The sequence below is a fragment of the Maylandia zebra genome, linkage group LG1 (assembly GCF_041146795.1).
Source record: "Maylandia zebra isolate NMK-2024a linkage group LG1, Mzebra_GT3a, whole genome shotgun sequence".
In the NCBI taxonomy this organism is placed as follows: domain Eukaryota; kingdom Metazoa; phylum Chordata; class Actinopteri; order Cichliformes; family Cichlidae; genus Maylandia; species Maylandia zebra.
The window spans coordinates 32,809,581-32,834,037 of NC_135167.1; the positions used below are offsets into that span (position 1 = coordinate 32,809,581).

General features: G+C 41.5%; 2 protein-coding genes across 2 annotated transcripts in view; both read left to right on the forward strand.

The window, feature by feature from the left end:
• The first annotated feature begins 1,129 nt into the window (after positions 1-1,129).
• On the forward strand, positions 1,130-13,197 carry si:ch211-210p4.6 (malignant fibrous histiocytoma-amplified sequence 1). The gene is made up of 11 exons (XM_076885120.1): positions 1,130-1,188; positions 2,998-3,124; positions 3,229-4,102; positions 5,512-5,809; positions 5,918-6,104; positions 6,196-6,389; positions 6,727-7,226; positions 10,850-11,007; positions 11,100-11,274; positions 12,302-12,369; positions 12,473-13,197. The coding sequence occupies exons 2-11, from the start codon at positions 3,097-3,099 to the stop codon at positions 12,487-12,489; spliced, it is 2,499 nt and encodes an 832-aa protein (XP_076741235.1). The 5' UTR covers positions 1,130-1,188; positions 2,998-3,096; the 3' UTR covers positions 12,490-13,197.
• Positions 13,198-13,858: 661 nt separating this feature from the next.
• mapk8ip1b (mitogen-activated protein kinase 8 interacting protein 1b) overlaps positions 13,859-24,457 on the forward strand; it is a 47,992-nt gene continuing 37,393 nt past the window's right edge. Inside the window, exon 1 of the mRNA XM_004558085.3 lies at positions 13,859-14,035. Within this exon, the coding sequence (XP_004558142.1) occupies positions 13,959-14,035 (77 nt within the window). The 5' untranslated portion in view covers positions 13,859-13,958. The remainder of the gene's footprint in view (positions 14,036-24,457) is intronic.

Consider the following 24,457-nt stretch of genomic DNA (forward strand, 5'->3'; position numbering starts at 1 on the left):
AGTTACACTAACACAATGTAAGCCAAGAGCCCAGAAGGATGTTAAAACTGAGTGAATGCCTAAACCAGCTGAGCAGTCAGACCCTGAACTATAGACCAGGTCACAAATGTACGTTTCTAGAGTACTCTGTGGGAATCACTTTATAGCACTTTAGCCTGGTTTTATCCTTGCTTTGTGTTGTCATTTTTGTGTTTATACATAAAAATTTAAATAAAGATTGTGTCCTCATTAGGAGAGGCATTTGTATTGATGTGTGGGACTGAAGCATAAGGGTTCAGGGTTAAATATATGTTAAAAAACAAAAACAATTTTCAAATTTTTTGTAATTTATTGCATTTTTTGCAATTTATGTAGTTACTATGCACTTAATGCAAACATATTATTAAAATTTGGGTTATAATGGTTGTATTGATGTATAGCAACTTGAAATGCTCCCAAAAATGGCACTATAGCATGTAAAAATATAATATAAGATCTGGCAGACTTGGTTCTATGGTAGGTCTTAAAGGGTTAATCAACTCAGCTAAGGTGATTGCATACTATTATCAGTTAACTTCCCTTTTTCTGCTGTGTGAGATATAGGCCTGTATAATGAGCAATAAGCCCTCTCTGTTTAGCAGCCTTCCTAAAATCCTCATATGACCTTAAAACACACAATGTTTCAATGTGCTCTGTATTCAAAAGCTACCTCCTTTACACACTATGAGCTCTGTTACTATAGTTAAGTGCAACAGACCTGTAACTTTCACTGTCTTTGGATTGTGCGTCATAGATGCTGTCAGCTGAAACAAAAATCCTGTTTAAAAATATGTATATGATGCCACTGGTTAGTGTTGTACATATAGGGAAGAAATCTCAAATGTGTTATAAATGCATAAGGTATGATCCACAAGCATAATTGCACACGCACTGCACAGTGTGGGGTGGTTGGTGGTTCAATTCCTGGCTGTGTTGTATAGAGCGCTTTGAGTACTTTAGGAGAGTAGAAAACGCTATACAAGAAAGAATCAGTCCATTTACGGTAAGGTTTTGTAAGTGAGTGAGAGGGATATTAATCATCAGTGACCTGTTTGCCTCAGAATCAGGAAGTGTGCAGGAACAGTCAGAGCTGTTCACTTCCTGATATAAACGCTCAAGAAGTAAACCGTCCTTCAATTGCATGAGAAGAATTCCACAGTCAAATGGCTGGTAGGTAACTTAAATTCTACTTCTAGTGCTAATATTGTTTAGGTCTGTGACAGTTGTTAAATGAGACATTTTTCAAGGTGTTGTCCCATAATGTATTCTAGAGAAAGCTGAGATTGTGTGGCTGTGAAAACAGATGTGAAGACAATTTTAAGGGAACTTCCCTAGCATCAGAGAATTTTCATGTTCCAAAAACACTTTTACTGTTGTCATTGTGTTAGAAAGAAAAAAAGAAGCTGTCTTGCCAAAATACATGTATGGTAGTGCTATATGATACTTTACAATACCCTATAAAGGCAGCTTATGTAGGAGAGAACATTGTGTCATGATTCATGAGATGAAACATCATTAATTTGCAAATTCTGCAAAAATTTGTATGACCACTAAATCACAATAATTAGTTAATACAATACAAACTCAGCTTTCATATTTTAATGTATGATGAATATTTGGATCAATCAGCCTACCTCTAGTGCAGTGGTTCCCAAAGTTTTTTTGCTAGGCCCCCCTTTGTTTTACAAGAAAAATGCTGCCCCGCGTACGCACGCCCCGCGTACGCACGCACGCACGCACACATCCTACAACCACACACACCAATATTTTGCTCCATTGCGGTTTATTTCATACTTCAAACATCTAGTAAGCAATTAAGCAAATGCAAGTAATCTGCAATAAATTACAGGTAGTAATAAAATAAGTCTAACTCTTTTATGCTACCTCCGCACCTACACAGGTATTTTTGAAAACGCAGCTGTTTCGTCCACACGTAAACGGCGTTTCGAATCACCGAAAACAGAGATTTTTTTAAAACTCCTTTTTTGCGTTTACGTGTGGACGAGGAATACAGAGTTTGTCACACAACGTCAAAGGTATGTGCCTTTTTTCACGTCATGCTGTGCACCACGTTATTGTTTACATGAGATGAATTGCAGAGTAGCAGATAGAGACAAAATACTGTTAATCTGACTATCGTCAGGTTTTACAGCTTACATATACACACGCAGTTACTGTCCCTCTATTTAGAAAGGCAGAGGCGTCACGATGTGATTATTTTACGTGTAGTTGTTTTTTTCCTGTGTAATAATATTCAACATTGCTATCAATACATTTTTCAAAAAATGTCTCTCTGTGCAAAATGGGTTCAAAAACATAAACAACTGTGGGATATTGTTTGTCGGTGATTTAGACAGGGGGAACAAATCGTGGCAGGATCAGCCTGATGTTATTTGTATCCCACTGTAACTTTACTGTATACTAGCTAACATCTCCAAAATGTCAGGAGTAGTTAGTTATTACAACAAGTGTTTGTGAACTAAAAATCAAGAATGTGGGATACTGTTTGTCCGTCATTTGGAGAGCCCAGCGCGTGCTCCCGACAAAGGGAAAACCAATTCTGCAGGGGAGACCTACCTCGGCACTTGTGCAGGTGAAGCCAAAGGAAAGACCACCATATTTCACCATATTCACCATATTTTCTAGTCTTTGGCTTAGAATGAAGTTGGTTTGGAAACATATTCAGTGATGCTTCATCTCCTGCTTTGCGTTTCTGTAGGCGCCCCGTGCTAGCAGTGTCCAAGCGTTTTGTTTCCTTTCCCCCCTTTTCACACCGTGCCCCCGCTGCAATGGCTCTGCACTGTCTGTGTAATTTGTGCCAGCCATGTTCCCAGGTATTTCCTCTTGCCCTTTCCCCACTTGTATTTGTCTTCATGTTCCTTTGCTTCTTGTCGTGATCTCCATCATGCCTCACTCTGTGTTCGGTCCGTCAACCTGCCTAGTTAATTTGTATCTGTATTTCGTTTTTTCCTTGTTCAGCAATAAAGCTGGTTTTGGAGTTTACATTTCATTTCCTGGAGTCTGCATTTTGGGTCCTTTTCCTGCCTGCCTGCCCACAGCCAAAACACCATATATGAGATGGAGGAGATGGCTGCAAAGCTTTTAGGTAGATCCAGCATCTAGTCTATGGTTTATAGGGTTGTACCACACAAGTCAGTAAAATTGCTTTATGAAACGGTGCCTAGTTGTTAACCTATTTTTGTAACACAGCAACCAGTTGGGAGGTATGGGATCTATCAGGACAAAAACTGAAGTACCTTCCTCGGGACCTTCTGGCACCAGTTACTTTGTATACAAGTGTGGATTTGCAGAGGAACAAACTAAAACGTGTCACCGGCATCTCCAAAAACACCAACATCACAGAGCTTAATCTGTCCAGGAACAAGATAATCGAGTTTTCTCAAGAAATCTGCAACTTGAAAAATTTACAGACACTCTATATGAATCATAACAATGTCAGATCAATTCCAGAAGGAATCTTCCCACATCTTAGAAATTTAAAGTTCCTAAAACTCAGCACCAATCGCCTGGCAAGGCTTCCTTCAGATATAAACCAGTGTACCAGTCTTACTTACCTGGACCTTTCCAAAAACTGCCTGCAAAACATCGAACCACTAGTTGGGCTACCAAAACTGAGGGAGTTATTGGTTGAGAAGAATCAGCTTACAGAGCTACCATCCCAGCTTTTCCAGAAAGGTAGCTGTGAGCTGACCAAGTTCAAGGCCATGTGTAATCCACTAAGGTGTCCACCAGAGGAAGTCTGTGCTGGAGGGGTCATGGACATTCAGAGCTACTTCCTTCAAATGGAGGAGAACCCCAATGCTCACACTACCTGGACAGTTAAAGCAATGTTTCTGGGCTCTTCCATGGCCGGGAAGTCCACACTCTGCCACAGCCTTAGGGAAGGGAAGCCTGTGGCAGTTGCAATGAAGGATCGGACGGAAGGAATAGATATCACTCGGCTATACACCCATGAAGTCCGCTTCCTTCTCTGGGACTTTGCAGGGCAGGAGGAGTACTATCTGACACATCATATCTTTATCACACCAAGAGCACTTGTTATCCTCACTGTCAATTTGGCCAGGTGAGACAATTATTGTTTCTTTTTTTTATGGTTATTTTGTTAAATTATATGACTAATAGTCAAATAATATGACTAATGTGACTATAGTTCTTTTGTTGCCCTTCCAGCTATCTAAAAGTTATCTTTCTAAAAGAAATTCTTTCACTAGAAAGTCTTTTTAATGCTTTGCAATTGTATATTCAGTCTTTATTTTAGAAAGCAAGGGAAATCTGTGGAAGTTAACATATATATATATATATATATATATATATACATATATATATATATATATATATACACACACACACAGCCTGTGTGTATATATATATATACACAGGTTGGTCAGTCTGACTGCTTGGTCTGCCAGTAGCTGGTGTTTTGCGCCTCTGGTATCTGGTATTCTTGCCCATGCTCATGTATTGACCCATGTGTCAGTTGGAGGGGACCGGTCCTTGAGGATCAGAACTGTCCGGCCTTCGGTTAGCCATTTTTATTGTTCCCTTGGTAACCGGCTACGGGGGGGGGGGGGGGGGGGGGGGGGGGTCCAGGTTTCAAGCTTGGCCATGATCCTATCTTGATCTCAACGATCCTTCTCCTATCGCACTTGGGGCTTGGTACCCAATCTCGGGTGGGGGTGATGAAATCTCCCCCCTGACCTGGCATCCTGGCTCCCCCTTGCCGTAGCATTTATGTTGTACCTCATCAATCTCTAGCTGTGAGAGCAGTCCCTTCTTTCGAATGTTGGAACAGTTGTGGATGTTGGGTATCGAAGAATCCATAGGTCCCTCATCCTATTCATGTAACCCCTTCCGCCAGGGTTACTTGCGTAGTAGCATTCCAACTACGCCTTGTTTTCGTCTCTTGCCCACCAATGCCTTCTTGTTCCAGTAGCCCACTTCTTGTCAGGGTGCCCTGTTTCCTCGACACCTGACGCAGTGCATGCCTCCATATTTATCTGTCTCGCTCATGTCTGCGGTAGGCTTGCTGTGTGTGTGTGTGTGTGTGTGTGTGTGTGTGTGTGTGTGTGTGTGTGTGTGTGTGTGTGTGTGTGTGTGTGTGTGTATTAGTTATCTAGGTGACAGCAGCAGTGGATATTTTCAATATTCACATGGCTGCCATATGTCGCTTAGTTTATGAATGTTGTACTTACAGCTTCAAAAAAAACCCCTACTTTTTCAGTCAAGAAACAGTTTTTTTTAATGTGCTTTATGACCAAACACCTTCCACCCTACTGATATTTACTTGAACAAAAACTATACATTGAGTTTAGTGCTAGTTAGCCAAGATATGACAAATGTGAAATTAATATTTGTGTATGCCAGTTATCGAGCAGCAGCATTCTGACATTATGTGTAAGTACCAATGACACCCAGCATCTTAGAGACCAATAGCAAAAAAAAAAGACAATAATGATTCTGATTTTCTATCAGCTATAGCACTGTAGACCCAGAGTCTTTCAAAGACCAGATTTGGTTCTGGTTAAACAACATACAGCTACGTGTGCCAAATGCAGTGGTCATGCTTGTGGGAACACATTGTGATCAGTGCAGAGACCTGGAAGAGGTAATGGAGAAGAAGAAAGACATTGATGGGAAGATTAACATAATGCTGGTAAACAGAAAGATGGTTTTAAAGTACCAGAAGAAAAATCTGGAAGAAAATACAGACCCATTTCTCTACATGGATCAAGTGGATGAGATTGATTCCCTTTTAGAATACAGTTTGAAGGTAATGATTGGTATGATTAAAATATACCATTTTAAATGCCACACAGGCCCAGTGGGGTGTTACTGTGGATGCAGAACCTTTTACAGTTTTCCTTTACCTTCCCTTCAGGTGTTGGATCTTCTAACTCTTGACTGCACAAAGACTCAGGATATTGTAAGATTCAGAAGTCATATTTTGAAATGCATTCAATCAGAAAGCGCTTTCCTGTGTTCTGAGACCATCTTACCACAAAGTTATGAAGAAGTGGAACAAGCCATCCAAAACCTTGTTACACTAGAACAGATTCCTCAACATGGTAAGTCCAGTTAATGACTGTGCACTTTATTTAAGTAACACGGAGAAGTTGTTTTTGCTTTGTAATAAAAAGTATCCATTTTCTATGTCAGGTATTGTTCTACTTGAAGAACTCTGTGATTTAATAATGAACCATGTAACACAGAGCAGAGAGCACCTCCACTCCATATTGCAATTCCTCTTGCGATATCTGCACAGAATTGGGGTTATTATTTGGTATGAAGATATTGATGTACTAAGTGACCATGTGTTTATCCAGCCTTCATTCCTCATTTCTATGTTCAAGGTCAGTGGCTGTTTTTCTTTTTTCAGACCTATGTATGCACACACTACCCTTTCGAAGTACAATGGTTTCCTTTACAAGCATTAATGTGAAGATTCCTGGTAGTGTCGCTTCCACTTTAATTTTAATTCCAAACAAATTACCAATAAATATAATGTATACATGGATCAGAATGCAGTTAGGTTAAGACCAAAAAATAGCACTGGCCACGGTCAAACAAGCAGCTACACTCTTTTGATCCCTTTGCCTGAAGATTTCCACAGAATTTACAAACTACACTAAACTACTGTTACCACAGTTTCTCCTAACTTACTCTCCTAACTGCTTTCTGTGATTGCAGACCATTGTGAGACATGACCTGGTGCAGCAGCTTGAGAGAATCTCAAGAGATCTACTCATGCAAGAAGGAGCTCTGATGAAACAAAGGTTCATCTGGGTGGAGGACTTGCGGTGCAGAGGCACCCTGCACAATGCAGCCCTGCGCATCTTAGTCCGGAGGGAGTTAGAGAAACTGGTCATAGATGATGATGATTTGGTCAGAGAGGTAGTAGGTAACAAAAAGGAGGAAGGCATAATTCTCACCCTGTTGCAGCACTTTGAGGTTTGCCTCCCAACTCTTGTCAGAAGCCCCATGAACCCCCAAGCACCAGACTTCATCCCAGGAGAAAATCACTGGGAGTCAGTCAGGGAGTCAAAGAGAGACCCTGATGGAGCTTGCCTCTTCCCCATCTATCTGAAGGATGACCTCATAGTATGTCAGAAATGGGGTGAGAACAAGCAGGATGATGTCAGAGTGCATGTGTACGTCCTTCCTGAGGTTCCACATGGCTTCTTTCACAGGTAGCTTGGAAAAAATTTAATTGTTTGTCACCTTTTATAACAGGGGTAGGCAACTCCAGGCCTCAAGTGACAGTGTCCTACAGGTTTTAGATGTGTCCTTGATCCCACACAGCTGCTAAATGACCTCCTCAACATGTCTTGAAGTTCTCCAGAGGCCTGGTAATGAACTTATCATTTGATTCAGGTGTTTTGACCCCGCCTACACCCTTTACAATCACAGGTCAAGGATGACCCTTGGTTTGACCACTCGTCCTGATCTGGTGGTCAGGGCAGGGCTAGTGTCCATGGTTGGTGTTGCAGTGTCTCTAGATGGCGACAAGGGCTCTGCTTGTTGTTGAGCTGCACTATCAGGCTGGCTTATCAGATCGGGTGCTGGTGCTGAAGGTGCTGGTCACGCCTTAGCGCCTCTCAGGTGTCGTCAGTTACGCCGACGTCTGCCCCTCGCCAGTGCGGATCACAAAAGAGCGGGCAGTCTCTGCAGGTCGGATGATGACAGCCGGTTTCCAACTTCTGGACTCATCCTGAAAGCAGATGTGCTCCCTCTGCGCTGCATTTGTAGTATCGCCTCTGGTGCTCTTCTCTTTCCATCCGTGTTTTTTGCACCACCGTCTGGCTTACGACGCGGGGTACCAACTGGTATACGGTGATGGGAAGCACTGAGCGCAGACATCGACTCATGAGGAGCTGCGCGGGTGATCTGAAGCCGTCGACTGGTGTGTTCCTTTGCTCCAATAGAGACAGGTAGGGATCTATTCCCTGAGCATGAGCTTTATCCAGAATTGCTTTGGCCGTTTTGACTGTTCTTTCGGCAAGGCCATTATTTTGTGGGTACAAAGGGCTTGAGGTTGTGTGGACAAAGTCCCATGTGACTGCGAAGTCCTTGAACTCTCGAGAGCTGTACTGTGGGCCGTTATCTGAGATAAGCTTCTCTGGTATACCGTGTCTGGCGAATATGGCCTTGAGCTTTTTGATGACGGACCCTGCGGTGGTGGAGAATAGCCTTTCGACCTCAAAGAAGTGGCTGTAATAGTCCACAACTACTAAATAGTCTCGTCCACGCCATGTGAAGAGGTCTGAGGCCACAGCCTGCCATGGTCTCTCAGGAATCTGTTGTGTAACGAGAGGTTCTTTAGGGTTCGCTGCACACCTCTCCTAACATATGAAACAGTTTTCCACTGTGGCAGCAATGTCCTTGCCCATGCCTGGCCAGAAGAGGGTGTCCCTCGCTCTCTGCTTACTCCTCTCAATCCCCATGTGCCCAGTGTGGATTCTCTCCAGCATATTGTTTCTTAGGGCTGTTGGCACTGTGATTTTGTCACCTTTAAAGATGATGCCATGGAAGTGTGAAATTTCATCTCTGAAATTCCAGAAGTCCTAAAGGATATGGGGGCATTTTTTCCTGTCCTCAGGCCAGCCATCATGCACGGTTTACTTCAGAAGGGTGAGCTGCGGGTCGCATGCTGTCGCAGCCTGTATCTCTGAGAGCTTTTGGTCACTTACTGGGAGGCTGTTTATCACTGAGTGGACCTGATCCTCCATGCCTTTGCTCAGCGTGCTGTCTTGGTCGAGCAATGGTTTCCTGGACATGTCGTATCTCTGCAGCTGTAACAGCATGTGCTGCAGACGAGCAGGGGCTACGGAGATTGGCTTCTTCAATATGTGCTCCAACGGCTTGTGGTCTGACTCGACGATAACTCTTCTGCCGTACATGTAGGTGTGGAAGCGCTTGCATCCAAACAACACTGCAAAGAGTTCTTTTTCAATCTGTGCATAGTTAACCTCTGTCGGGGTCAGTGTCTTTGAAGCATATGCTATTGGATGTCCGTCCTGCATCAACACAGCTCCCAAGCCATACTTTGATGCATCTACCTGTAGGCATAGCTCCTTGGTCGTGTCGTAGTATGCCAGTATGGGGCCTGGTTCCCTGGTTATGAGATCCTTTATTTGCTGGAAGACTCTGTCATGATTCTGATCCCAGACGAACTCAGAGTCTTGCTTGAGCAGCTGACACAGCGGTGCGTTCATTTCTGATAGTCGTGGTGCGAATCTGGACAGGTAGTTCGGCATACCAAGAATTGTCTCAAGCTCATTCTTATTCTCAGGAGGTGGCATGTCCTTGAATTTCTGTAGTTTCTTTGGGTCTGGCTGGATGCCCTCCCGGGTGAGTTTGTGTCCAAAGTAACTCACTTCTGTGGCCCCTATGACACATTTCTCTGGATCGAGACGCACTCCTCGCTCCCTTGTGCGCTCAAGCATGGCACGGAGGTTCTCGTCGTGTTCCTCCTTTGTCTTGCCAAACACTAGGATGTCATCCACGATGGCTGCCACCCCATTGAGCCCTTCATATGTCTCATTGATTTTCCTTTGGAAAATGTCCTGTGGTGATATTATGCCAAAGGGAAAGCGCAGAAAGCAGTACCTGTTTTGTGCGATTTCATAGGAACGTGCAATGTCTATGCCTTTTTCTAGAGTCAAATCTGACCCTTGGCTCAGCAGCTTTTCTTTGACTTGTGGGAAACTGGTTGCAAAGACAATCCTGTCTTGGACCATTTCATCACAGTTAACATAGCCACACTGCTTGACGAGTAGCTTTAATTAACTCTGTCACAAAGTGTTCGAATGACTCTCCTTCGCCTTGGAGTCTTTCATTAAATTTGTATCTGGCAAAAACGGTGTTCGTTTTCAGCATGAGGTACTGTTCAAACCTGTCAAGATAGGTGGTCAGCCTTTTAGCTTCTTCATCAGACAGCTGCCATGTGTTATAAATGTCTCTGCCTCTTTTTCCTACCCACAGAAGAAGATAGCTGCACTGGGTCTCCTCGGGCTTGCCACTTAGCGGGCCGCTAAACATTAGCTTCACATGTTGCACAAACCTTTGCCAGGCATCGGGAAGAGTAGCTGAATCCCAGTCCATTCGTGGTGCAGGAACTCCCGACGAATCCATTTCGCGGTGTCAAAGGGCGTTTAGTTCGAATTACTCTGACACCATGTAATATTCTGTTCTTTGACTTATGAATAATATATTCTTAAACTGCTTCGTGAGTCTCCATCTTCTTTATTTACCACTCGCTCGGTACAACATAACACACCTCCACTTCCGTAACCCGCCCCACTGCCACTACGGCAAACCCCAAGGGACAATAAGCACGAAGTGCAAACATTATAAACAATACAACAGTGTTATCTAAAATCTGCAGGACACTAGCACTTAAGGCCTGGAGTTGCCCAGCCCAATCTGTAAGATAAGTATATTTTCAATTGTATGTTGGTTTTCACAATTTTCAAGGCAGAGTCTATATAAAAGACTCAAATATGTACAATGAAATTCACAGACACCACTAGCACCACAAAAAGCTCATTCAATAAGCTACAGAGAAGATGTATTGTGTCTTTATATATATATATATATATATATATATATATATATATATATATATATATATATATATATATATATATATAATGGCACACTTTTACATTTACACTTTCTTTGTAAATTTCTTCAGTTTCCAATGTTTTCATTGATTTATAATTCTATTTTTTTTTCTTATTCTTACTCCACTCAAAAACCTCATGAACCATAAATCTTCTGATCTCTCATGGTTGCCACATGTAACCCTTAGACTGATCATTAAGACGTGCTCTCTTTACTCGACTCACTGGGTGGGAAAGGAGCAGTGTCTCCTCTGCTGTGGAAACAGACTTGCTCTGTTTAGACAGGGGGACAACAATGGAGATTCCTTTATAGAGATACGCTGCCGAAGACCTGAGAAGGATGAAGGTAAAAAAAAAATCTGTGGTGTCTTTTGTTTTAGGACCAAAAAGAGCTCGACAGCAACAGTAGAACTACATGTAGCTCATTTCTTTTCTTAGAGTTTCGGCAGATGTGGGATCTGATCTTGGCAGTGATGTCCAAGCTGTTTGTGCTGTCAAGGCAGTGGCCAGGACTGACCCAGCAGGTACACACTCCCTGTCCAGAGAGAGGCTGTCTGCATTATTTTACCTGGAGGGACTGGCAGGAACTGAACAACACCAACCTTTACAGTCTGTAAGTGTTGTATCTCTTAAGACTTCATCCCTGATGGCTTTTCAGAATCTAGACTACAGGGAGTGCAGAATTATTAGGGAAATGAGTATTTTGTCCACATCATCCTCTTCATGCATGTTGTCTTACTCCAAGCTGTATAGGCTCAAAAGCCTACTACCAATTAAGCATATTAGGTGATGTGCATCTCTGTAATGAGAAGGGGTGTGGTCTAATGACATCAACACCCTATATCAGGTGTGCATAATTATTAGGCAACATTCTTTCCTTTGGCAAAATGGGTCAAAAGAAGGACTTGACAGGCTCAGAAAAGTCAAAAATAGTGAGATATCTTGCAGAGGGATGCAGCAGTCTCAAAATTGCAAAGCTTCTGAAGCATGATCATCGAACAATCAAGCGTTTCATTCAAAATAGTCAACAGGGTCGCAAGAAGCGTGTGGAAAAACCAAGGCGCAAAATAACTGTCCATGAACTGAGAAATGTCAAGCGTGCAGCTGCCAAGATGCCACTTGCCACCAGTTTGGCCATATTTCAGAGCTGCAACATCACTGGAGTGCCCAAAAGCACAAGGTGTGCAATACTCAGAGACATGGCCAAGGTAAGAAAGGCTGAAAGATGACCACCACTGAACAAGACACACAAGCTGAAACGTCAAGACTGGGCCAAGAAATATCTCAAGACTGATTTTTCTAAGGTTTTATGGACTGATGAAATGAGAGTGAGTCTTGATGGGCCAGATGGATGGGCCTGTGGCTGGATTGGTAAAGGGCAGAGAGCTCCAGTCCGACTCAGCTTGTTTCTGATTTTTATGAGGCGAAAGTGGTGTGTAAGTCTTCTGATGTACTAGCAATGGTCAGAATTCCAATGTTCCGTGCCCTCAGACTTTTACCATTAGCATCGGTGCTAAAACAAATTACTGTTAGCTTGTAACAGATAGCACACAGAACTAGAATTAACTTGTTTTTCTCCTCCCCCTGTTTTATTATGTATTTTCATCTGGTTATTGTTTATATCTCTTTATTTTTTACAGTGTGAAGGAGGAAAAATTAGTTTGCCAGGGAGGCCATACACGACGAATGGAATTCATTTTTCCAAAAGGTAAATTGATGTCTTCTTTATTCTGTAAAATAAAGGGGAAAATACAACAACAACATGTGCATTGTTTATATTGTTATTAATCACCACTGTGTTTTCTCTAAAGCTGCCACTTCGCAGTGATGACTGATGAGAATGACGTTGAAGAAGACAAACACAGCATCACAACCTCTTAAGCAATATGTTTAGTGGCAAAATGTTTTTTGTGCTAGCCAATTTTATCTTCTTTTTTAGTGACTGGTATGAGTATTATTTGGAAAAGTGTCACCAAGTATTACGTTCAGGGCTGAGGCTGATTTTGTAATAAATGTTTTGTAATAGATGTATTTAAAAATACTCCAGAAGACTACTTGCATTTCTATTTTTGATATGCAGCGTTTCAGTGTTTATGTGTACAATGACAGCCTCTGCTGGCTCTTGAAGACTGTCAGCTATGTTTTTCTTTGTGAAGACAAGTTGTAGACCTTACAGTGTTACATGAAAAATTACAACTGCTGCATGTAAAACATTTAAGCTGATCTTTAATAATATGATAGTCCAAATCAATCCGGTCATCTGCAAACTCCTAAAATAGGCTTGCTACCCCTGTATTTCTCTAGTTTTTCATCAGTTCCTCAAAACTCTCTTCTACGTGCTGGCTCATGCTGCCTTCAGGGTCTACTCGTAAATGTCAAGAAGAATGTCATGAAGAATGGTTAATTGTTAAACCCCTGTAGTCAAAAGAAATGACATGTTATTAATTACATAAACTGTCGCTGTCATATAAAAAATACATGTCAGATTATCATATATTTTTGTAGTCTTTTTTGTAGCCACTCATGCCTGTATGAAAAAAAAGTCCTCACAGCAAACTGAACTGTGTAGTCTGAGTTAAATCCAGATAGAACAGAACCCAGTGAGTTAATGTCCTATAAGTCATATAGCAGTAATTTTCTCTTCTCTTCTGTCTAAAGACGGAAATCGACTGTCTGAAGTCTATTTTTGTGTCTTCTGTTTTGGAAATAACCTGCTTAAATGTAAATCTGACACTTGTTCAAGTGAAGAATGAGGTAATCGAATTGATCAACTTCTGGACGTACACAACTTACATGTTTTTCAGAAATATTTATGCAAATGCTTAAGACCCTCCTGAAGTTCTAAATTTAGGTGATGTTTTTAGGAAATTACATCTCAGCTATGTAACTCTGTTTAAAAACGAGAGGGACAGAATTATAAGACCATGGCACCTTGGTCAACATTCACTTTAACGTTGTGCTGAGCAGCTATAGAAGTCTACATAGAGTATGTATGTATATATATATATATATATATATATATATATATATATATATATATATATATATATATTTAATATATATATATAATTTAATGAAGGACAACACAAACTGGATACTTTTACAGGGCGAATAATTTCCAAATACATCAAAATCTTTGGGCGTTACCAGTTTTGATTATTCTTGCCCCACTTTAGGTAGTTACTATGTTTCCCACAGTCTTCGAAGGCAGCATCCTATCGCGGCATCGCCGGACCTCTCTCAGGTGTCTTTCCCGGGCAGCTGCACGGCGGAACGGAGAAATGAGAAAGGGGCAGCATGGCGGACAGGGAGAAGAGGAAAGCTACCCCGCCGTCTGGCCGCAACATCCAGGTGAAGTCCCCGGCCAGTTTCAGGTAGGTCCCGGCGGACACAGGGTTGGAGGGAGGGAGCGACCGAGCTGCCAGCCTGCCCACCAGGCTGGAGGCTGTGAATGAGGGATGAACCACTGCGGTTTTGCATATCCGAAGGTGCTGATGCTGGCTGGTTGGAGCCGCTGCAGCAGCAACAGTGTCTGTCTCCGCGGAGCTTTCCAGCGTTCCGACTTGCAGTGTGTTGTTGAGTCGCATGTTTTGTGCTTGGGCGTGTCTGCTCCCGGTGGACAGACACGAGCGATGAGCTCCCTGCTGCAAACATGGTTTAAATATGCCCTACTTTCTGCTAGTCTGCTTCAAAATCCTCACAGTACAAGGATACTTGGTCGTAGTGCATGTTTAATACATATTTTTTCCTTTGCTTTGGTACTCCTTTACGACGCAGTCCAAGTCTCCATCATACGTTTGCATCATTTTGAGCTTGATTTGCTGCTAAAACTCTTGATTCGACAAACCCGGCACTGATTTAGTGTCATATTTTCGGATTTTAACAATACAGACAAGGAGTAAAGCATATGCCTCCAAAAGAATATTTAAGGGACTGATTGTGTTGATGATTTTATGGAAATGTTATCAGAGCCATACGTCATCATAAGCTGACTTTTGTGGTTTAACAGTAAGTAAACTTTGATATTAAGTGGAAAGACTTTAAAACATTATTGAATCATTCTTCCTGAATTATTATTCTTATACCAGCTTAAAAATAAAACACCAAAAAGACAGAACAAAAAAAGAAAACAAGTACACTATTTGTCCCAATTACTCACTTTTACAATGCATAGATTTGCCACACAGTCAGACTGATTTTGAATAGCCTAATGTACTCAGTAAACAAAATATTCAGTAAAATAATTACATCCTTACAATAATAATTTAGATTTTGGTTTTGCTCCTTGGGTTGATTTTCAGACTGAAAAAAGCAGTCTGGGGAATCTTTGTGCTCTACAAATGGACATGTAGATATCAGCTGTTTAAAAACGGTAGGTCAGGTGACCAGTCAGAGGGATTCAACCTGTAGAGCTGAGCACTGCAAGAGATTAGCTCCACGCTGATGTCTGCTCTCACATGCTGAGTGCCTCACACACTCGGAGACCATTGCAGCTCTGCTTTAAGAGAAGCTGTGGCATTACCTCAGGGTGATTATTGTGAGGATGGAGGCCTGTGATCAATATTCTCTAGTGAGACAACAACACACACACACACACACACACACACACACACACACACACACACACACACACACACACACACACATTCCTGCAAACACCCAGCCTCTGGCCCAGTCTGTCCTTGTCTCATTAGCTGAGCTGAAAACAACCACCAAACATCTTTGTTCAGGATTTCATGATGATCTGTTATTGGGGATTGAATGCTGCTGATTGGTATTTGGGAAATGTGACTGACTAGAGGAAAGAAGCCAGATAATCCAAAATCTCGGGGGCTGGCCCAGTCCCAGAGCGGCCATATGTTGTCATGTTTTTCTCTCTCACCTCCCTGCCTGTGCACGCTACAGTGAAATCCTATGTCTCAGCCCAAGCCACTGCAGTTAAGAGACCAGCTCTTTGTGTTGGAGATGTTCAGTAAGTGAGACACATAAACGCCTCACCTTTATTTCTGGTGTTTTAGTGGCGCATTAGGATTTGTGGCATGAATCTGAGTGCAACTGAATTATGTATTAGTCATAAAGAACTGGGTTATACAGAAAGGATGCAATAAAGACACCCATTCGATTTTTATGCAAGTCAGATAAATGGCCTGTATTTGTATAGCGCTTTACTTTGTCCCTATGGACCCCAAAGCCCTTTACACTACATTCAGTCATCCACCCATTCACACACTGGTGATGTCAAGCTATATTGTAGCCACAGCTGCCCCGGGGCAGACTGACAGAGGTGAGGCTGCCAGACACTGGTGCCACTGGGCCTCTGACCACCACCATTAGGCAACGGGTGAAGTGTCTTGCCCAAGGACAGACCGACCGAGACTATCGGAGCCAGGGCTCGAACCGGCAACCTTCCAATTACAAGATGAACTGCCAACTCTTGAGCCACACAAAGTCAGATAGCCGCACAAAATCATTCTGTATAACAATAGATTTCTAGTAAAGGTTCTAGGTTTTTAATCCAAAATGTACAGCAGGTAAAATTATTTTTGCCAAAATCATTTATTTCTATTGGTTTATCAGTATGCAAATTGTGTCTTCTGCTTTACTGAAAAGTTTGTTCTCACTGGGTGTACCCTGGATGACTCATGTTACCGCTAAGGATGGAAACTGAGTTCCCAGTAGTTCAGTTCCTTGGAATTGTTAGTCTGCTTTCCTATCGATTCTGCTTATTGGTTCCACTTCAGTTGGTGTCCTGGAGGAGGAAAGTAGCGGTGCAGTCTACAGCATGAATATAGACATAACTTTTATTTTTATTACACAAAAGGACGAGAGCACAATGGTAAAGTGCAAACTGCATACAGGACAGAAACCTTGTGCTGCTAAAAGAACTTCAGCTCTTTGCAATTATCTGCACAGATAGCATGCTAAGCTAGCCAAGAACCCAGTGTGATGTTAAAGCTGAGTGTAGAGCCCAGCCCAACAGTCAGACCCTGAACTTCAACAGGCAACAAATTGATGAGCAGTCAGGCTCTAGCATTTTTCTCCCTGTTCATGTTTCTAAAGTAGAATCACTGTGGCGATCGCATTAAAGTCTCTCTGTGCTAGTTTTCATCTTTTTGCTTTGTGTTGTCAACTTTGTGTTCATACCTTAATACTGAAAGAAACGTCATGAGTGTGTCCTCATTAGAATAGGGGTTTGTGTTGGTATGTTGGCCTGTAGCCTATAGGTTTTTATTGTTAACTGGTAAATTATGAGACAATGATTTTTCATGTCATTTTACAGAGAATAGTGAAAGTAACATAATGAGTAGTAATACATCTTTTGACTTTTAAGTAATGACCCCAACACTAATCAGAGCCTCCAGCATGCACAAACATTTGACCGCACAGCATACAGTTATTTCCCACAAATGTGATGTCTTTGATGTGTTGGCTGCTGGTGGTGACTCTCAACCCAATGACAATTGACAGGAGAATCGATAAGGACACTAATCGATAAGTGATCTTGATAATGGAAATCTGAATCTCTAAATTCATATCAGTTCTTATCTAGTAAGAGTTTTACAACTCATGATGTGGTTGTTATAAACACTGTGCACTATAACAACAACGAAACGTTTTCCTGTTAGGCAGCTTTGGTAGAACGTGTGTAAACTGTGGCATGTGGTGTTAATGATATTCAAGCTGACAATGAGCCGTGACAGCAGAGTTAAAAAAATAGTCTAAAGTGATGTTGAATTCTGCATTTGAACATCCTTTTTATGTTCATCCTGGAGATGAAGAGAAACTGTTGAAATGTTCGGGAAACCGGCAGTCATATTGTAACTGATATTAAGCAATGGACAGCAAAATGCTGCACAATGTAGTCTACAAAAAAGGAAAACTAAAAAACTTATAAAGGCTGCATAAAATAATTAGACCTTTCAACTAGTCATCCCCAAACAGAATTTAATCTTCAGCTATCCTGTAATATTTAATGTGAAATTAGGTGTTCAGGAAGTCTCAAACCTGGATTGTATTTTTTCATTTTAGAGGGAGTGGTGTGGTGAGGGCTGGGCTATACATTTATGTGAACTTTTGTTTTAAAATTACCTGCCATGCATTATTCACATAACTCACTTGTGGCACAAGAGGGCGTAGTGGGAAATCTGTATCTGTGCAAGTGTGCGTAGTTAAGCATAATTAAGAAGATATGAAGCAGAACAACAGTATAGGATTGCAGACTACTCTAGGGTGCTTTAAGGGAAAAACTCATTAGACATCAGCCAGCTGAGATCCCTGTTGATGGATCAGGTAATGCCTGTCTTTCTCAACAGGTGCAAGTTAACTGTAATCACTTGTTAGAGTTATAAAATAGCTTTCTGTGAATAGGGTTTGAGAGTTCTAGTAAGTTATTTGATTGGTTTATCATACAGTAGCATTAATTTGATTTGGTTAACTTGTCTAAGCTGGAACTTTCACTCTGTTAGCAACAACTGGAGCTGAAATAAAGGTATTGTCATCACCCCGTTGGACAGATGGACAAGGCGGGTGGAGTGGACATCTAAGTTTGTGAATGTAATAAGTCGAGAACAAAGATACGTAGGATTTTCAAATTGATGCCATAGGTGCATCTACTAAAAACCTTGGATAAGTTTGAATGTCAGTGATCTTGACCTCATGGTCAGAGTATGCTTTCTGAAAATCTTGTGAATGCAAAAACTTGAAAACGGGACTACGTAAGATTTTGAAATTGGCAACTCAGGTGTGTTGCCAGTTGCCAGTAGTTTTTGTTATGTATTTCATTAAACTGGCTGTCATTTCCAATATTGCTCATAAAAGTTTCCACCTTAAGGGCACGGAAAATACCTTTGTAGGTCATCATTCATCTGTTTCGTGTTTAAAGAACATAAGTAGAAGGCAGCTGGAGTTTGTTCTAGGGATGTCATGATACCAGAAATTTAGAAGTTGGTACCAGTAGGATTATACGAGTCTCCATGCCCAATTCATTACCAAACCACAATTATTATCCTATGTACTGTACTTAAACAGACTCCTTTATTAAAAGGTATTTTAAAACACTGACATACTGGCATAATTTTAATTTAAAATGTTAACATTAAAATTTGCTCACAAAACACAGATTGAAATGTTAGGGTGGTTGTCGAATAGTCTAGTAACGTTACAGCAAGGATTGTAACCTGTGGAAGAAACTGATTTCACAACAGTATTGCCAGCTATGATAACATATATTTCAGGATTAAGTAAGAAGGATAATACTTTGAATGATGTTAGCATAAACTGAAGGAAAAGTCTTTACACATGATTATGTTTAAAATAATTAGGGATGTTTCCCTCAGAATTAGATTGTATTTGTGGCAGCGAGGCAGATCATGTGTGCACATATTTTAAATGTTGTTGAGCACACTCACAAATTTCATGAATTATTAAATAATAGCATATACACTAACCACATTATAAATAATAAAGAAATAATCAACTGCCTTGCTAATAAGTTTCCAATCCGTTGAATGAACTCCACAGGTATTTGCCTGTTCTGCTCTACAGCCGTAGTGAGATAAAGTGGCGAGAGCTTTTCTCGTTCCTCAGGCTCTGGTTAGATATGCCTTTCCAGCTCACTGTAGATCATGTTTACTCAGATTTACTATGCCAAGGAGGACCCTAGCTGGCTAGCAGTTCGTGAAATTTCAAATACAATTACTGATGCTCTTTCATGGTCGAAAGGATGCATTGTGCAGTTGGTTAAAAAGGTTGATCCAAATTCAGCATCCATAATAGAAAATATTTTTCAATTTTAATATGTGACAATAATGCAAAAGCAGAAGAGTTACATCATTAAGTTACTTTAACTGCAGCGTTAAGCAGTCATATTATATTTTTACTTAAAATTAACATTGACAACAGTACTTTTATGCTTACATTTGACTTATGCTGTGTCACTACTGTTGCTATAATGCTGCTGCTGCCACCTTGTTTCAGTAGATTTACATTTCAAATTAGGTAGTGTGTCATCAGGGACACTAGCTCTCTGGTAAAGAAAGTTGGAAAAGGCCCTTCATTTCTCTTGTAAATGTTGCTGCAAACATCAGTTAAATGTTGTTCAGGATTTTTTCTAGTTTTTTCTTGAATCATTGTGATTTAATTTGGAGGCTATATTGCCCACCCATACTCTTGCATTTTGCATGACTTATGTCCCGAGGAATCAGAACTCGTAGGCACATCTTTCCATTTTTTCCCCAAATTACTTAAAAATCAAAAGTTTATCAGTAATCTCTTAATTATAAATCCACAAAAGTGTTTGAGTCATTTATCCATTGACCCTCTTTCTCTACTTTCACCTTTTCATTTGCAGCTTTAATGTTGGTTGATTTGAATTTCACCTGTAGTAGGAGCTAGTGGACAGTAATTGCCCTGCTTGCTGTTCCCAGTGGATGATCATTTACTGCTGTGTCTCATTTCTGCTAACAATGCATGTTTGACTTGACAGCACTCCGTTCTGTTTATACAGTACAGGACCCTCTCTCGCTCTTCTTTTTCTGTCACTCTCTCTCTCTTTAAAAGCAAGTACAGCACAAGTAAAACCTAATTTAGGAGTTACAGTTATATTTAGAGAAAGATAAGTTGCTAACGTTCCCTTAGTTTTTCTAAAAGATCCCTGCTTCGCTTGTGACATCTGGTTTCACCAAGATGGTGAAAGAATTATGACAAGGTGTCTGTTTTACCTATGGTAGGTCTTGATGCATTTTCAATCATCCAGGAAAGAAAACCTCCAAAAGTTGATTCTTTTCATCTGGACGTAGCATTTGGGAGAAACGTTTCAGCACTCATCCAAGTGACTTCTTGAGTCTCAGCTGACTGCAGGTTTCCCCAATCTTATAAACAGTACATTCGACTGACTGAAACCAGCCCACTGAGGAACAATGGGCTGGGAGGTCAGTTCCTTAATCTTAATTATGCAAATTCTCATGACCATTGATCAACAACCACTGACCAAAACCCACTGATCAAAGACCACTGATCAATGGCCATGAGTACCATTCACAGAGAGTTGGGGAATGGCTGCAATCACAGCATTGTAAGATGGCGAAAGATGTACCCTTAGGCCCCCTCCTCGCTTCAGAGATGGTCTTTCCCTTTTCACATAAATGGCCTCCTTGACGCCGCGCTCAAATCAGCGTTCCTCCCTGTCCAGGATGTGAACATCCTCATCCTTGAAAGAGTGTCCACTGGACTGTAGGTGTAAATAGACTGCAGAGTCCTGGCCTGACGAGGTAGCTCTTCTGTGTTGTGCCATCCGCTTCACCAGAGGTTGTTTGGTTTCCCCGATGTATAAATCCTGGCAATTCTCCTGGCACTTAACAGCATACACTATGTTACTCTGTTTGTGTCGGGGGACCCGATCCTTGGGGTGGACCAGTTTTTGGCGCAGCGTGTTTTGGGGTTTAAAAGCCACAGTGACCCGGTGTTTAGAAAAAATGCGTCTCAACTGCTCAGATACTCCTGACACCTATGGGATCACTACAGGTTTTCGCTTGGGCAGCGGTTGTCCTTCTCTCCTGGATCGGCTGGAGCTTTCTTTAGATGCCTTTCCAGCTTTGACAAAAGTCCAGCTGGGATAACCACATTTACTCAGGGCCTTCTTGATGTGCTGTTCTTCTGCCTCCCTGGCCGCTGTGTCAGTGGGGATGGTGTTCGATCTGTGTTGTAGCGTCCTGATGACACCCAGTTTGTGCTCCAGTGGATGATGAGAGTCAAACCTTAGATACTGATCTGTATGTGTAGGTTTACGGTAAACGTCAGCTTTTAGATGTCCCCCATTACTGATGGAAATCTCACAGTCTAAGAAGGCTAACCTGCCACTTTTCATATCCTCCCTGGTGAATTTGATGTGTCAGTCCACTGAGTTAATGTGATCCGTGAATTGTGGTACGTCCTGAGATTTAATTTTCACCCAGGTGTCATCCACATATCTGAACCAATGGCTTGGTGGTGTTCCAGGGTAGGATAGCAAAGCCCTCTTTTCAACTTCTTCCATGTACAAATTGGCCACGATGGGTGAAACTGGGGAGCCCATGGCACACCCATGTTTCTGCCTGTAGAACTGACCCTTGTATGTGAAGTAGGTGGAATGAAGACACAGTTCCAAAAGCAAACACACTTGGTCGATGCTGAGAGTGGTCCTGTTGCTGAGGTTGGTGTCATCCTGTAATCTCTTACAGACTACCTCCAACACTTCCGTGACTGGGATGCACGTGAAGAGAGATGTAACGTCTTGCAAGACCATGGTTTCATCTGCCTCCATAATGACATCTCTCACCTTCTCAACAAAATCCAGGGTGTTCTGGATGTGGTGTTCAGAGCTGTCCACCAGCGGGTTGAGGATCGAAACCAGAAACCTGGAGATGTTATAGGTGACCGAGTTGATCATGCAGACAATCAGTCTTAAAGGTGCATTAAGGCATTTATATATACCTGGCAGTTCTTTCATCCATCCAATCATTTCAAATTTAGAGACACCTCTTTGGTTTCAAAAAACCAAAGTGGAAACAACTATATGCATATTTTATCTACAGTCCATGCAAACTGGTATTATGATCTACAGCTGTGTGTTAAAATGAAGTTTTCAGCCACACGGCTAATGAGAATATGATTGCATATACATTTACTGAGGCTATTTCTTAGCTTCAATTTACAGACATTCTGCTTACAGCAAAACAGTGGGGAGTTTTTTAAGGAAAGAAAAACAATTGTAAAATTGTGAAAGCTTGGCCAGTTTAGTAATGAAGTAATCTTTTAATTTTTGCACAATGAATGTCAGGTAATTCTCACCCTGTGTCCTTTACATTTATGCACTGACCTGCACTTTTTACCATCCTATTATGCTTGCATTAGCAATATCAAAAGGGTTTCACAGCAGCGACAGTGGTGGGATAACATCAAGTGGGAAGCTATAAAAGACTGTGAAAAGCAGACTGTAGATTTATTCTCGACTAGAGAAATGCTACATCCCTAGAACATGAGAGGTAAACGGGCACCCTGGAAAATAAGGGAATGGAACTTTGTAACGTGTCTTTAACATGGTAAAACCATATTGGAACTCATTGTGATTTCCTAACCTAAATGCTCACAACTGAAAATAAAACTGAAACGCTAGTGAGAGCGAATTTTAAGAACTTCCTTGTCAAAAGTTGGGATGTCCAAAATGGGAATGCCCCTACATGTTTTCAGAAAAAATGTTCCAGTTGGTGAAAACAAATAAACAGTAGTACAGGGAGTGCAGAATTATTAGGCAAGTTGTATTTTTGAAGAATAATTTTATTATTGAACAACAACCATGTTCTCAATGAACCCAAAAAACTCATTAATATCAAAGCTGAATGTTTTTGGAAGTAGTTTTTAGTTTGTTTTTAGTTTTAGCTATTTTAGGGGGATATCTGTGTGTGCAGGTGACTATTACTGTGCATAATTATTAGGCAACTTAACAAAAAACAAATATATACCCATTTCAATCATTTATTTTCACCAGTGAAACCAATATAACATCTCCACATTCACAAATATACATTTCTGACATTCAAAAACAAAACAAAAACAAATCAGCGACCAATATAGGCACCTTTCTTTGCAAGGACACTCAAAAGCCTGCCATCCATGGATTCTGTCAGTGTTTTGATCTGTTCACCATCAACATTGCGTGCAGCAGCAACCACAGCCTCCCAGACACTGTTCAGAGAGGTGTACTGTTTTCCCTCCTTGTAAATCTCACATTTGATGATGGACCACAGGTTCTCAATGGGGTTCAGATCAGGTGAACAAGGTGGCCATGTCATTAGTTTTTCTTCTTTTATACCCTTTCTTGCCAGCCACTCTGTGGAGTACTTGGACGCGTGTGATGGAGCATTGTCCTGCATGAAAATCATGTTTTTCTTGAAGGATGCAGACTTCTTCCTGTACCACTGCTTGAAGAAGGTGTCTTCCAGAAACTGGCAGTAGGACTGGGAGTTGAGCTTGACTCCATCCACAACCCGAAAAGGCCCCACAAGCTCATCTTTGATGATACCAGCCCAAACCAGTACTCCACCTCCACCTTGCTGGCGTCTGAGTCGGACTGGAGCTCTCTGCCCTTTACCAATCCAGCCACGGGCCCATCCATCTGGCCCATCAAGACTCACTCTCATTTCATCAGTCCATAAAAGCTTAGAAAAATCAGTCTTGAGATATTTCTTGGCCCAGTCTTGACGTTTCAGCTTGTGTGTCTTGTTCAGTGGTGGTCGTCTTTCAGCCTTTCTTACCTTGGCCATGTCTCTGAGTATTGCACACCTTGTGCTTTTGGGCACTCCAGTGATGTTGCAGCTCTGAAATATGGCCAACCTGGTGGCAAGTGGCATCTTGGCAGCTGCACGCTTGACTTTTCTCAGTTCATGGGCAGTTATTTTGCGCCTTGGTTTTTCCACACGCTTCTTGCGACCCTGTTGACTATTTTGAATGAAACGCTTGATTGTTCGATGATCACGCTTCAGAAGCTTTGCAATTTTGAGACTGCTGCATCCCTCTGCAAGATATCTCACTATTTTTGACTTTTCTGAGCCTGTCAAGTCCTTCTTTTGACCCATTTTGCCAAAGGAAAGGACGTTGCCTAATAATTATGCACACCTGATATAGGGTGTTGATGTCATTAGACCACACCCCTTCTCATTACAGAGATGCACATCACCTAATATGCTTAATTGGTAGTAGGCTTTCGAGCCTATGCAGCTTGGAGTAAGACAACATGCATGAAGAGGATGATGTGGACAAAA